Source organism: Heterocephalus glaber, unplaced genomic scaffold, assembly GCF_053883595.1.
Source record: "Heterocephalus glaber isolate CG9 unplaced genomic scaffold, H.glaber_assembly_v1.0 deba00001497, whole genome shotgun sequence".
Lineage (NCBI taxonomy): Eukaryota > Metazoa > Chordata > Mammalia > Rodentia > Bathyergidae > Heterocephalus > Heterocephalus glaber.
Window position 1 is genome coordinate 45,589,217 of NW_028258320.1, and position 16,276 is coordinate 45,605,492.

Below are 16,276 nucleotides of genomic sequence, written 5' to 3' on the forward strand. Positions count from 1 at the left end.
GGCTTCAAAACTTAGTACTATCCAAACAATCTATTTAATAACCAAAATCCTTAAAGTATGTTCTAAATTTATTTCACTGTTATTTCATTGTTACTTTATTAAAATGCACCACTAATTTAATAGCAGCTTTTGGGGGATAGGGGAAGAAACTATCACAATAAACTTACACATCTAAATTTTTGAATTTTTAAATATACATCTAAATTTTAGAATTTTTAAACATACAAAAGAGAAAAATATGTCTTTTCTTTCTTTTTTTTATTACTTAAATTCTTTTATTGGTACATTTTAGGTATACAACACATTTACATTTCTCATTGGGAACTTGTACCTTTACATGATGCATCTTGGTTCTTATTTTTTCCCCATTTCTAGCCCTCCCTTCCCTATTTACAAAGACTTTGTTTCCATTTACGAAAAATATGTCTTATTTGGTGGTGTGCTATAGCTGGCTGACATCAGCTGTTGAGAGTCTATTACACATATCTCATCCCAGCTCTACCTTTAATGATTTCATTTGCTGCTGGGGAAGTATTTATGCCATAAATCAGCAAATGTTACATATTGGAGCTTCTCCTCCCACTTCAAAAGAACTCATTGTTAAACACTAGCATACCGTGAGTTTTACAATAGAAGAATTATAAGAAATGGCTCCTGTAGAAATAACTAATTGAAGTAATTTTAGTACTTGAACTAAGAGAGTTCAAGAAGAAAGGAATTATTTTTCCATCTTTGAAGACAATGTCTATGCAGTAGAATTACCACTATAGAATGAGATCAGCCAACTTAGCTAAAGATACAAGATTCTGATGTTCACTCAGCCACTTAAAGGACACAGAAATCTATACAAGGCTCATTATTTTTAAGACTCAAATTGCACTGGAAGTATGCTCATGGTCTGATTCAAGTGGGATTATCACATTCTTTAGGTATGCCTCAGAGGTGAAAGGAGAAATGCAAAATGACTTTTCTCATCTCATTTTTCAATCACAAATTTTTTCTCAATCATTATTCTATTTTAAAAGATGAATAGACCTGGGCCAGTGATTTAGCTCAGTCGTTCCAGTGCCTGTCTCGCAAGCACAAGGTCCTGAGTTCGATCCCCAGTACAAACAAACAAACAAACAAAAAGATGAATAGACCTCATTCCAGAAGCAAATAGACTATAGTCATAAACTTTTTATCCAGTTTTCAGTGGGAGAATCAGACAAAATGTTTTCTCCTGCCAGTGCCAGAGAATTGCAGTTGCCATCCTACATATGAACTGAAATGAAAAACAATATTTTTATATCAGTGCATCATATTTGAACCCTTTGTTACATTCAAGTGAAACTAACTAAATTCTCTGTTTAGGAGTATGAAAGTCATGTAGAGATGGATATGTCTGCTTCAGATGTAAATTCTATTACTGCACAAAGGATTAATACCATCAATTTTCTGGAAAAGGTAATAAAAACAACAACACAGTATTACAAAGCTGTTTGCCATTACTTTTGTGAAAACGGATCTGCTAGACACATAGCAATATTTCTTTCCCAGACAGTCAGATGAACAAATCGTCTCCTCTGAGTTTTCTGTTCCCTTAAGACTTCCTTTTCAGATTTAGGTTACATCATTGTCAGTGAACTTATTATTAAAATACATTCCAACTTCTGGTTAAACACAAATGTTACATACTTCCCAAGGTTCACTTTAAGCCCTCCTTTTTTAAACTGGCCAGTGCTTTTCTCTATCCTGGCTCCTTTTAGCTCTTTACTAGCTACAGACGTAAAAGAAAAATTGGGATGTACTTTAATAATGAGTTTGCTATCTTGGAAAATAAAGACATGTCCTTGCTCAGAAGAAAAGAGGACTCACTTCCCTCTATCCTTTCTTTTTTTTTTTTATGTATGGGGAAGCCCAGGAAGGAGGAGAGCAGAGAATCTGTAAGAGGGTAAGAGAAGTGATGCTGAAGATGTTTAAAATTTATTTAGAAATCCTGGGAAGGAACCTTAAGAAAATTGTGTAGTTAGATTTCAACTCCTATGAAGACTTATTTGCTACTGAGAATAGTTTTAATACTATGACCTCCTGAGTTTATGTTCTAGTGAGAGAAGTCAGATAATGAGCAACCATTATTAGTGTGTCAGAGGTTGAAATTTGCTATAAAAATAAAATAGGAAGTAAAGACTGGTGGGGTGTGGTGAAATGTAATATAAGGTGGTCAAGGAATTTTATGAGGTTACACTTCAAAAATGAACTGCTACTTATTTAGACTGGTAGGAGGTGAGGGAACTAATCATGGAGTTTTGAGGGGAAAAACACTCTAGGATAATGAAACCACATGCAAAAACTCTGACGGAAGCACCCCTGGTCTGTGGAGGAAACAGCAAGGATCCCAGTCTGAAAGATGACAAGGGAGAGAGAAAAAGAAAGTGAACTGTCTTGGGGCCAGAGGAACCTGGTTCACCTTCCAGGGGAACAATTTGTTCCTCATGTGACAAGGATAATTTTCAGAAGTTAATTATGTTTTTTCCATTCTTTTCACAACTTCATTTTCTTGTCCTATTCAAGCAGATTATTAGGCTCTAGGTATGTTCTTTCCAGAATGATTTGCAGCATGTCAGAAAGCAAGGAATGGCTACTTGACACTCTATTTTCTGGTTTTCAATCAGAAAGACTAAACCCATCATAAAGAATAGAGTTAAAGGGGAAAAGGAGGCATTTCCTCAGACTAAAAATGATATTTTCATAGGCTTTAGAAGAATCAAGATCTGTTGCAAGGGCTTAGAAAAATGGCTTTGTTCCAGCACTAACTTTCTGGCCAAACTGATAGAATGAGGTATCAAGTCAGCACGGGACTGACTCAAAGGAAATATAGAAATATGGTCAGATTTCTTTGAGTTTATAAGTCAAGATTTATATCTAGGGGCTTATACAGAAATTAGTTCATGAGGCAATCTCCTTTGACAAAGAGTATATTTGGCCATGTATACTGTAAGTTAGAAAACATGTAAGCAAAGAAATTATGAGACAAAATGGACATAGAAGGAAGAAAATGAGAAGTGAACTTGCTTTGGTGTGACAGTGTGAGTTGTGAATGATTTTATGGTAGCAAACAGAATCATATTTCACTCATCTAAGCCTCTTTTCCATTCATTGCTTGCAAAAACTAGGAGTAAAATATGATGATGCCAGAAGCACTCTAAGTACTTAATCTTAAAATATAAACAATGCATTTTTTTAAATTCTGGGTTTTTTTTTAGGAGAGAAGATCGATAATGAAAAGAATCATTAAAGTTAGCAAATTTAACTTGCCAGATATTGTGGCTGATTATGAAGAAATTGTATCTTCAAGGTAGTACTAAAAATTAAGTGAGAAATATAAAGTTTTAAACTACCTTTGAAATCCTCTTATTTATTTTTATATTAAGTTACTTGCTAAAAGATGCAGTTTCAGAGCATAAAATAAAATATAGTTACTTAAAATGTATTTGGTCATTTTAGAATATATACATGATATGTTTTTAATATAGTATTTTAGGAAAGTTTTTCACTTTCTCCTTATTGATAGTTTTTAGAACAAGAAAACAAAATACCTTTGTTCCAAATTACTTTACCCTAAGATTTTCTAACTGTGAGACCGCTACCAGACAAACTATTGCTGGTAGCCTTAAGCCTATAATCTCCCCCATACAAATCTGAGAGTCCTGAGTTGTACAAGGGCATTGAGGTCCACAATGAGCAACTTGGGAGCCTTTGCTGAAGTAACTCAATTTGTATACTGTCCATTTGTGAAACTTACGACTAAGAACAAGAGTAGGTCTGCCATGTCTCTGGGAAACCTCCCGGGAGCCCACATGTAAATGCTTGATATTGCCAATGAGGTTTTAACTGATTTAGGATGTTGAAATCTGTTGGGTTTATTTTTAGTCCTTGGGAGAAAATAATTGTGACTACATAATTCTATGGATTTTTGTTACCAGGGTTGACAGTATGTGTAAACTAACTCTTGTTTCAGAGCCAGGGAGACAGTATATTCAGTCACATACAAGAGAATGATTCCTAAAAAATGAATAATTTTCTGAAAGATTTTCATGTTTCATGGCCTTACCTTTCTGTCCTTGTCTCATTTTGGAGCACGTACCCAAAGAGTGCAGAGTAATACATTGTCTCTCGAGATGAGGAAATACAGCATTTCTTCCTTTCTGTGTTCAGAAATAAAAATTCCTTCCTTGGGTTTAAAACAACTCTGTCCCTGGAATGATTGAAATAATATGGTTCAGCATAATGGCTTTATTTATAATTGCTCAAACTTCACTATTCTATATATATATGGGGCTAATCATTTTTCTTCCATAGCCAGTTGATGCATGCAATTTGTAAGTTTGTGGAACCACGAAAGAAGTTAAAGCCTCAGAGGAAGGAAAGGAAAAGAGTTACAGAACAGGCTATCTCTGATGGGGATATTAAAATTCTCATAAGAATATTGAGGGCCTATAATATTCCTACCAGGAAAACAACAGTTAATAGGTAGGGAAATATACTCCAATTTTTAGAATTGCAAAAGATTTATCTTTAATGTGATAAATTTCCTTGCTCTTATTTGTAAAACTTTCCACTTTATAGTGCTTTACATACTTAAAATTAATAAAAGTTAAAAATCTTCATTTGAATAATCATAGCTGCTGTCAATGCCATATATTGAGTTCTCAGAAGTTTGAGATTCCAAAATAATTTTAAGGTGTAGTGTTTGCTATATGCTCACCTTCCCATACTATATCAAATAAATTCCTTTTGTCACTATTTCCTACCATGAAAATTCTGAAGTGTCTGCTTCAGCCACACTATTGCATGCCACTGTCCCTTATTCATATTGGAAGTAGGAAGCTAGAGAAAGTAGGTAGGATACCAATTTTGTTTTAGAAAATGTCCTGTGAGGCAAATGTGCAATGGTTCATGAAATCAGAATTACAACAGCTGCACCCTGTTATATTATGGACTTGTAGATGACTTCTACAAAAGTATGATTTTACCTATCAGTTTGGTATGCACACACTGTGGCTTATTTATTTTTTGAGTTGAGGGCATATGGGACCAGAATGGACATCATCAATGAATGGCCAAATTAAACCATTATGAATATTAAGTTTTTGTGTATATTTAGTGTGTCCTGCATATGTATTTTTTCATTTATTTATGCCATATATGAATGATATATTATGAATATTTTGTGCCCAAGTGCCTCATGAATATTAGGTAACCTCTATCCATGTTTCAACACACATGTACTCCTCTTGCTTATTTTATGCTCACTTCAACTCAAAAAAATGATGGGGCTGGGGATTTAGCTCAGTGGGCCACCGCCTGCCTCTCAAGCGCAAGGTCCTGAGTTTGATCCCTGGTACCAAAAAAAAAAACAAAAACAAAAAACACAACTCAAAAAAAAATTGTACCTATAAAAAAACAAACATGTTGGCTACAGGCTATTAGTGTATATTTAAAATATATGCTTTGCCTATGTTTTACAAACCACAACTTTATTCATCAATAGAATTGAATATTCTCATAACACATGAATATTTCAAAGGCTGCTTTGTGATATAAGGACATATAAATTTTTCTGTAATCATTTGTAAAAAAATATTGTAAAAAAGTAAGAAAGATGTAGTCATAAAGTATCACTTGCTTTCTTTATTTCCTTTTGCTAAATAGCAGTGAAAATTTTATCATAGACTGGATCCAATTCATAGTTCCACATTTAGGAGTCACTCTTCCATAGTACTAATTATCAAATATTTAGTTCTAACTACTGATAAAAGATATGACAAAAACTCAAAGGTCCAGGGTAACTGAATTATATATTTCTATAAGCACGGGGGGAAAAGCCACACATTCTTAACTAATACTAAAATTAATTAAAGTGTAGGTCTCTATTTTGTTTTCCTGAAGAGTCTTGGATATGCCTGCTTATTTGAAATCATCTATACCTTGCTTCAGACATAAAGAAACAAGCAGATCAATAGCCTCAGATAATATTTTAAATGAGGTAAGTATTTAACACTTCTATAAAGTACAATATTGATTATGTTGCTCTGAATTGCGATGTCAGACAATTGGTCTCTCCATATCTATTTTCTTCATCTTCCAGTTTACTTTCTACAACTTAGTGAAGATCTTCTTCATAAAATATAACTCTAACCATTTCATTCTATGATGTCAGTGTCTGTAGAAGAAAGTACAAGCTCCTAAAAAAAAAAGAAAAAAAAAAAAAAAAAGAAAGTACAAGCTCCTTACAATGAATTCAAAACCTTTGATGCTCTGGCTCTTGACTGACAATCAGCCTTATTTCTCTCTATTCCATAGCCATGTCATACTATTATTTGTTCTACATTTCCTACACTAGTCATTTTCTTGTGATGAAAGGCCTCCATACAGTTCTATGTTATTGGCCAAACCAATTTCTACTCAATATTTCAAGCCCAAGCTCAAGCAATATTTTCTCTGTGATGTCCTCTTTGTCCACACCCCCCAAAATTCACTCATTCTCTCTCCTGTGTAACACTTTAACTAGAATATATTTCTCTTGTTTTTTTCTTGTATTTCATTATACTAAATAAAATATTGCAGAAGTCTGGTCAATGCTTATGTTTTTCAGGATACTGTACACCCTTTCATAGAAGTTTCTTTTCAGCACACTGTATATCATACCAATACAGAAAGGGGATCTCATCCATGCTGGAATGAAGAAATTAAGGTAGATTTTATGTAAGTTGGAGTACATATTTCAATATTTCTTTAAAATTTTTATTTTCCTGAACCATTTTTTGAAAATAATGCCTGAAATAGGCTTTATTTTTTAAGTTTTTAAATCAAAATATTTAATTCATAAAAGCAATATATATGTACATGTGAATTCTGAAGGCAAATAATGAAATAAAAACCTGTGTAGCTAATATCCAGCTTTAAAAAGAGTATTACCAATACCTCTGACGGCCCTCTGTGGCATTACCTAATTGCACTGCTTTTCTTTCCTCCCAGAAAATGAATTTGTATTTATTATTCTCTCTTCATTTATGACTTTACTTCATAGTTACTCGTCCCCATTATTATGCATGTTTTCAACTTTATACAAATTGAGTCATATTTATATATTTTTCTGCAATCTTGTTACTTATTCTTATTTCGAGAGATTCATCCATGTTTATAATATATTTAGCTGTTTCTTCTTGTCTGAATATATCTCCTAAAGTCCAGGTGTTAGAAGCTTATGCACAGTGCAGTTGTGTTGGAAAGTGGGGATTTTAGATCACAAGGGATCCATCTTCAAGGATAGATTTGTGCTGTTATAAAAATGGTTTGAGGGCGGGCTGGGGATTTAGCTCAGTGGTGCCGCCTCCTACCTCGAAAACACAAGGTTCTGACTTCAACCCCCAGTACCAAAAAAAAAAAAACCTTTGAGGGCAAGGCTCACAGAACACCAAGTAATGACTATGAAAAAAGCTCTCCACAACACAGCATAGTCAAGATCACAGATGTTCAACAAAGTGGCGGAATCTTAAAAGCTTCCAGTGAAAAGCACCCCAAAAAATCACTTATAAATGTAAACGCATTAGGATTATGCCAGACTTCTCAACACAAACTTTCAAGTCCAGGAGAACTTGAAGTGTTTTAAGCCCTAAAAGAAAACAGCTTCCAACATAGACTAATATATTTTACAAAATTATCTTTCAAAATGGATGGAGAAATAAGGACATCATTCTATCACAAAGAGCATCTTAAATGATACATGAACGCCAATCCAGCATTCCAAAAAATATTCAAGAATATCCTAGACAGAGACAACAATGCCAGAAAGTCAGATGGAATGAATACATCAAGCAAGGTAAGCAATTAAACAAAAAGGAAAAAATAAAGGCGTCGACAACAGAAAAAGAACATAATGACAGGAATAAGTAAATACCTTTCAGTAATAACTGTCAGTGTGAATCACCTCACCTTCCCAATTAAAAGACGCAGATTTGCAGACTGGATCAAATAACAGAATCCAACAGCATGTTGTAACAAATGAACTCACTAATCCAAAAAAAAATTTATACAGTTAAAATCAAAACATGAAAAACAATATTCCATGCACAGAACCCCCAAAACAAGAAGAAGCAGCAATTTTATTCTCAGACAAAGTAAACTTCAAACTAAAACTGATCAAAAGAGGCAAAGAAAGTCACTACATATTAGTGAAGGAAACAATTCAACGTGAAGAGATTATAAAATGCATATGCACAGGATCTAGGAGCGCCTAACTTCATAAAACACTACTGGACATAAAAGATCAAACAGACACCAACACAATCATAGTGGATGACTGTGGAGAGCCAACAGCTCTATAAGTATTAAGATGGACAACTTGGATTTCCTATGAAAGGGTTAAGTGAAATATTGTAGAGCTTGCTGCCCAGCTCTGAAGAAGCTGGGCATAGGAGAAAGTGATAAGAACAGCACAAGGACACGGAGCTAGGGAAAAGAAAACATGGGACTGTCTCAAGGCCTGGGGAATTTCCAGATGTGCCTTATGTAAGATGTTTTCTATTCTTGAGTACTATAAAAGAGAATAGTAAAGTCAATAAAGTTGCTCGGTAACTGGGAGCCCTCCCGTCTTCTTTCTTTCAATCCTCACGCCCCGTTTCAGGTTCCTTTCAGTTTGCCTCGGCAGGTCCGCAGCAGAGTGGCGCCCGAACAGGGACCTGAATATCGGGGATTTGCCGTGAAGGATGCCGCGTGAAGAGCTCGGGACAAAGTGAAAGTAAGGTTAGTGCGGCGCAAAGCGGGAGAGTGATAGAAGTGGGACAAGTTAGTAGTAAGAATTTTTTAGAATTTGTAAAAAAGTTTGTCCTTGGTTCCCTGAAGAAGGAACAGTAGATTTAGAAATATGGAATAAGGTGGGAAAGAAACTTCAGGACTGTTATGACGGTCATGGACCCAGTAAAGTCCCTATCGATACTTTTAGTTTATGGGCTTTAATTAGAGATAGTTTGGACCCTCAGCATGAGAGGGAGAGGGTTAAAGGGCCCTCCTCAAGTCCTTCCCTGGAGGAGTCTAACAAGGCTGATGCTCCTGAGGCTGTCCCTTCACCTCCCACAGAAAGTAAAACTAAGCCATCTGCCCTGTCGGCTTGTGCTGATACAGAGCCTGCACTAAATAAAGGCCTTTTTCCGGATGAGGGTCCCTTAGACCCGGGAGATGCTGATAATTTGGAAGAGGAGGCTGCTAGGTATAATAATGAGGACATGACCGAAAAGATTACTAGGTTGGAAAAGACATTGAAGTCTCTTTGTCAGCGGTGGCAGACAGGCTTAAAGGTGGAAGAGGAAGACCAAAAGACTCAGGGCGAGGGAGGCATAGTTCCTAACATAATTGCTGGTCTTGATCCCCCGCCGGTTACAGGTCCAAGATTAATAATAAAAAAACTGACCCTCTTATAGCCATGATCAAACATCCCCCAGGTCCCAGACCTTTGTCTATCAATTCTCAGTCTCTGTCGCCATTACAAGCTACCCTACAACATGTGGTTGACAGAGGGGAAGATACCCAGGGCTAATAATAATTATAAATTTAAAATTTTAGAAAAGGGGGAACAACTTCAAAATGCTCTTTTTGTATTTACAGGTGTAAAAGCGCTTTTATTCCTTCTGATTCTAATCTCAAGAGATCTCTGTTAATTGACTATTCCAAAGTTTTTGACCAGTCATACAATTATAAATCTGATAATCATAAAAAAGATATTGTAATTCAATTTGGCCAAATATGTTTGAGTGCACTCTAATTTTATAAATTGTCTTTTATGTTTGTCTGTTGTCTGTTTGTACAGTTGAGCTCAATTTTTTTTTTTTACAATAAACAGTTTTAGAGTAAAAAGATATATATATTCATATTATTTGTTTGTCAAAGTAAATAGAGTCTGTGGGGACTCCCATTGATGAATACAGAAGTGGCCACCCAGAAAATAATTATTCCGGTCTTAATTCACTAAAGGGACCCCCTAGTAAATTTCATAATCTTACAGGAGGAGCAACAACAATAACAACAACAAAAAAAAAAAAAAAAGAGGAGGAGAAGGAGAAAGTGGGATGGAGGGGCTGCCTGGAAGAGAGAGCTGTGAGGCCTAGCAGTAGTCAAGTTGTCAGTGGGCAGGTGTGTGAGATGGGGTGGACATGTGTGATGCCAGGAGTGAGGGAAGAGGATAAAGGCATATGGCACAGGAACGTGGTAGAAGAATCAGAGGCAGATGTTTCCAAGAGTGTTTTCAGAATTCTGTGTTTAAAAGGATTATTGAGAAGTTACAAGGAACTAAGGTTGTGGGAGCTGGAAAGAAATCATGGACTATAGGGACATGTGCATTTGTGCTTATACAGAGAACAGAGATTTGGTAGTGTGTCTCATGCCAAAGTCCAACAGGGAGAGCAGTGAGAATGAGGTCAGTTGATGTTGGAAGATCGGTATCGCCCTTCCTGCCCATATTATATACAGGAGATTAAATTGGCCATGCCCCTTGGTACCATATTTACTGCATCAGGACATGAAGAGGCACAGGACTTTCCGCCCTCTGGCATTGGATGATGTGTTAATAGAACTGCCTCCTGGGAACGATGTGTGGGAGATCAACCATACCGATTCAACATCTCAGGCACTTCCAGCTACATTTTGGATTGGTCACCTACCTGGCCTGTTCTCAACCTAACTCAATCCATTCCGTCCCTAGCAATTTCTACTGGACTTTGGCGGACTGATAAAAAATATGGCCAACCCTATCTTTGGAAGTTGGCTGCCGCCCTCCTCCCGTTGGAGGGGAAGATTGGCAATGGGTCAGCCACAGGAGGGACAATGAAACAGGTTAATGTTACCGTTTGTGTAAGACCACCAGTGTCGTTGTTAATCGGAGACATTGGGTTGTCATTTTTAAATGAGTCAATGTATAATGTATCCTGTACTAATTGTATTTTAAGTAATTGTGTTGTTTCTCCTGTGTCTAATGGATCTCGGGTTATGGTTTTGAAACATCCTAGTTTTATAATGACACCTGTCAATGTATCTGAGCCCTGGTATTCCAGTCAGGACATACAAGTCCTTGAAGATCTTGAAAGGGCCCTGCAGAGATCTCGGAGGGGAGTAAGTCTGGTGATAGCAGGGATTGCCGCCCTCATTACATTAATAGCCTCTTCTGTGACAGCTGCTGTGGCCTTGGCTGAAACGGTTCAAACTGCACAATTTGTTAATCAATTGTCTAAAAATGTGACATTGGCTTTGGAGACGCAGGAAGATATTGACAGAAGGGTGGAACATAAATTAAATGCCCTATACTCAGTAGTTTTACATTTGAGAGATGAATTGGAAACCTTAAAAATGAAATTTAAGCTACAATGTCATGTGAATTATAATTGGATGTGTGTTGCTCGAAAGGAATTTAATTTTTCACAATATAATTGGGAAAAGGTTCGATTGCATTTGCAGGGTGTGTGGCATCACGAGAACCTGTCCCTGGATTTGTTGCGCTTACATCAGGAGAGAGTTGCCTTGCAGGAAGCAGAACCTCTTCATTTTGATGCCTCAGAATATGCTCAACAATTTTTAAGTCAATTGTTGGATCATTTGCCTTCCCTGATGGGAGTCTCCCATATGTTAATTGGTCTTTTGGTGGTGATTGGAGTTCTTTTGCTAATTTGCTTGTTGCTCCCTTGTCTATTGAAATTCGTCTTGCAGATCTTTTCCCGTGCCTTTGGAGAGATTCATGGCCTTTGGCTTCGTACTTTGCCTCCCCGACTGGTAATTTAATCTGAGAGGCTGGTAGTCAATGACGGGTAAGGAGTGAGTCAACGAAATTACCGACCTAAAACAGAGGTGGGATAAATTCTGTCCTTTCCTCAATGACGGGTAAGTAATTTCGCAGTGACCCTCCACCTAAGACAGGCACAGTCTTCTTCATGACGGTCATTTTTATAAAAATAGAGGGGGAGATGTGGAGAGCCAACAGCTCTATAAGTATTAAGATGGACAACTTGGATTTCCTATGAAGGGGTTAAGTGAAATATTGTAGAGCTTGCTGCCCAGCTCTGAAGAAGCTGGGCATAGGAGAAAGTGATAAGAACAGCACAAGGATACGGAGCTAGGGAAAAGAAAACACGGGACTGTCTCAAGGCCTGGGGAATCTCCCGATGTGCCTTATGTAAGATGTTTTCTATTCTTGAGTACTATAAAAGAGAATAGTAAAGTCAATAAAGTTGCTCGGTAACTGGGAGCCCTCCCGTCTTCTTTCTTTCAATCCTCACGCCCCGTTTCAGGTTCCTTTCAGTTTGCCTCGGCAGGTCCGCGGCAGATGACCTCAATACCCCACTTTTACAAAGACATCAACTAAACAAAAAATTAACAAAGAAATACCAGAGCTGAACCACACCTTTGAACAAATAGACTTATCCTATTGCAATAGAATATTATAATATCCCATATTGTATACAATATCCTGTATTGTATATTACAACATCCTATCCTATTATAATAGAATATAAAAAGCCAAACTTACCAAAAGAAAGAAAGAACTACATCAGTGCATTTACAAATAAAATAGGAGAAATCAAAACAGACCCCACCAAAATCAAGATCATTAGTAACTACTAAGAAAAATTGTACTCCAACAAATTAGAGTATCTTGGAAACATGGACAAATTCCTAGACACAAATGAATTACCAAACCTGAACCAAGAAAACAAAAATATTGAACAGTGTAATAGGTAATGAAATTGAGGCAGTAATATAAAACCTGCTGAGAAAAGACTAGTCCCTGGTGGATTCACCACTGACCATCAGGAAGGATATAATGTTAATACTCTTTAAACCCTTTAATAAAATCAAAAGAGAAGGAACACTTCCCAACTCATTCGTGTAAGCTACCATTACACGGATTCCAAAACCAGGCAAGGACCCAACTAAAAAAGGAAACTATAGGCCAATCTCTTTAATAAACATAGATGTCCCCAACAAGATACTGGTAAACAGAATGCAACAAAATATCAAAAAGATTATACACTGTGACCAAGTAGGCTTCATCCTGGGGGAGGGTGTACAAGGATGGTTCAACATACACAAATAAATATAAAAACCACGTAAAAACAAGGACAGAACTCACATGATCATTTAATAGATGCAGAAAAAGGTTTTGACAAAATCCAACATCCATCATGAAAAACCTGAAGAAAATAGATGTAGAAAGATCTGACATGACAAACTTATTGCCAACATCATATTAAATGAGAAAAAGCTGAACACTTTCATTCTAAAATCAAGAACAAGATAAAGATGTCTACTATCAGCACTCCTGTTCAATATAATACTCAACACATTAGAGCAATCAGGCAAGAGAAAAAAATAAAAGGGATGTGTGTAACAAAGAAAGAAGTCAGTTATCACTATTTGCAGATGACATAACCCTTTACATAGAAGACCCAAAAATTCCACCAAAAGACTCCTAGAATTAATAACCAAATTCAGTAATGTAGTAGAATACAACACATAAAAAGCAACAGCATTCCTGTACACTCATAATGAAATCATTGATAAAGAAATTAGGTAAGCAATATCATTTCCAATACTATAAAGAACAACTGAATACTTAGAAATTAACATAACCAGAGAAGTAAAAGACCTCTACAACATAAACTATAGTACTCTGAAAAAGGAGAACAAAGAGGACATTACAAAATAGAAAGATACCCATTGTTCCTGGATGCGCAGAACCAATATTGACAAAATGGCCATATTCTCAAAACTGATACATTGATTTAATACAATTAAAACACCAAGAACGTTCTGCTCAGAATTTGAGAAAACAATCCTAAAATTCATATGGAATCAGAAAAGACCCAGACTAGCATGAAAAGTCCTGGGTAACAAGAGAAAACAAGAGGAATCACAAACCTGGGTTTCAAGTTGTATTACATAGCAACAGTAATAAAAACAGTGTGATACTGGTACAAAAACAGACATGTGGATGAATGGAACAGAATAGAGGACACTAAAACAATCCCAGACACATTCAGCTATCTGATCTTTGACAAAGGGGCCAAAAACATATGCTGGAGGAAAGATAGCTTCTTTAATAAATGGTTCTAGGAAAACTCGTTATCAACATGCAGAAGATTGAATCTATACCCATATCTCTCACCATATACTAAACTAAAATCAAAACAGCTCTAAAATCTAAATGCTAAAACAAAAACAACCTGCTGGAAGATGAGGTAGGTAAAACTCTTGAAGTTATAGGCATAGGCAAGGACTTTTGGAACAGGACCCCAGTTACACAAGAAATAACATCAAGAATCAACAAATGGGATTTAATCAGATTAAAAAGCTTCTGCACAAAAAAGGAAACAATCAACAGAGTGAAGATACAACCTACAGAATAGGAAAATGTTTTTGCCAAACAATCTCAGAGAGAGGATTAATATCTAAATATATAGAGAGCTATAAAAACTAGACCCTCCCCAGAATAAAAGACCCCTCAACAATGGGTATCTGAAATGAATAAATACATCACAGAAGAAACAATACAAATGGTCCATAAATACATGAGAAATGTTCAACATCTCTGGTCATTAGAAATTAAGACAAAACTGAGAATTTATCTTACTCCAGAAAGAATGGCTACCAAGAAACAAAAACAAATGCTGGTTAGGCTGCAGGGGGAAAATAGAACCCGTCTACATTGTTGTTGGTAATGTAAACTAGTACAACTACTATGGAATTATGGATTATCCAGTACCCCACTCTAATCTTACTGTGGGTTTTCTGGGATCATCCAGCATGGATCTGAGCTCTGTCTGCCTCCTTTGTCAACCAGTGACAGCAGAGCCACACCCTGAGTTAGACAATACCACAAAATTGTAGACCCCAGAAGATAACACAGGTTTGAAATCACAGGTAAATCTCATTTTTCTTTATTGTTTTGTTTTTTTACGCGTGTGAACATTATTTTCAGGTTTTATTGTTTTGTTTAGTTCTCATTTTTCTCTTTTTCTTTTTTTCTTTCTCTCCTGTGTCCTTCATGTTTCCAAAAGCTGGTGTAATCTTCCTTTGTCCTTGAGCCTTGCTTATAATCTCTTTCTGTGCTTTTATTTCTTTATTTTTTCTTCTAATCCCTTTTAAATTTTCTCTGCTTAGGGTAAAATCACCATTTTGAGAGCATACTTACTGTCTATAATTTTCTGATTTGTTTTAACTATAAATCTTATATCTATAGTTTAAGGTGGCAAATTAATAGTTATAACAGTTTGTCCTTTTCTAGACTGTGCTTGATGCTATTGTTATTACTGATTGTACTACTTAAGTCAAGGTGACATCATTGTTGTGATCAGTTGTTCTTCCTTGTATACCAACACTGAGATTGCCTGAGAGTCACAAACAGTACCATAGTAATGTACCAAAGAACTGGGTGCTAGGCCAAACAGGCAGCAACTTATTAATCCTAGTAAATTGAAGAGGCAAGATCTTGGGATAAACTCAAAAGCCAAAAGCCTGCTACACCTACAAGACATCTCTGAAAAGTAGTCATTTCCAAAGGCACTCTTGATACTAGTAACAAGGCTACCTAGCATAAGCAATTTACAAGCATCAATGCAGAAAACAAAATTTTAAAAATATATAAAATAAGAAAAGACAAAAGCAAAATGCAGTCCCAGACCTCCAGATCATTCAAGGAAAATCCAAGGGGTAGTGAGGTGGAAGAAAGCAAGGGCCACCAGATGAACTTTCTGAAATGACGGCAGCAGAAATAACAAAGCAGTTGAATGAATCTCTAGAAAAAAAATAAATCACAAATAATTTCACAGATAACTAAAGAGATGATGACTATAATGAAGTACATAGTTAATGAATCTACAGTAGATATAGATAAAAAATAGAAGAGTTTAGGAAACTATGAATGTCCAACATAGGAAATAACTGGATCCTGTGAAACAGGTAGGTAGGAGATTAAAAATTCTATTGAAATTATACACAGCAGAATCAACCAATATAAGGACAGAATATCAGATCTAGAAGAAAAGTTTACATCTAGTAATCATCAAATGAAAGACTTCTTAAAAATAGCAAGAGATCGTGAAAAATCCATTAGCTGCTAGCTGATAAGATTGATCGAAAACAATGAAAAATCAGAAGATAGCACAAAGGACATAAAACTGTTCACACAAGTAATGGCAGAAAATTTCCCAAGCATGGAAAAAGGATTTGACATGCAGATAAGTGAGGTATA

The 16,276-nt window shown here is 36.0% G+C and overlaps 1 protein-coding gene across 1 annotated transcript in view; it reads left to right on the forward strand.

The window, feature by feature from the left end:
• Cc2d2b (coiled-coil and C2 domain containing 2B) overlaps positions 1 to 16,276 on the forward strand; it is a 112,029-nt gene that overhangs the window by 59,247 nt on the left and 36,506 nt on the right. The window contains exons 20-24 of the mRNA XM_087185004.1: positions 1,354 to 1,446; positions 3,246 to 3,337; positions 4,342 to 4,512; positions 5,932 to 6,028; positions 6,638 to 6,747. Of these exons, the coding sequence (XP_087041130.1) occupies positions 1,354 to 1,446; positions 3,246 to 3,337; positions 4,342 to 4,512; positions 5,932 to 6,028; positions 6,638 to 6,747 (563 nt within the window). The remainder of the gene's footprint in view (positions 1 to 1,353; positions 1,447 to 3,245; positions 3,338 to 4,341; positions 4,513 to 5,931; positions 6,029 to 6,637; positions 6,748 to 16,276) is intronic.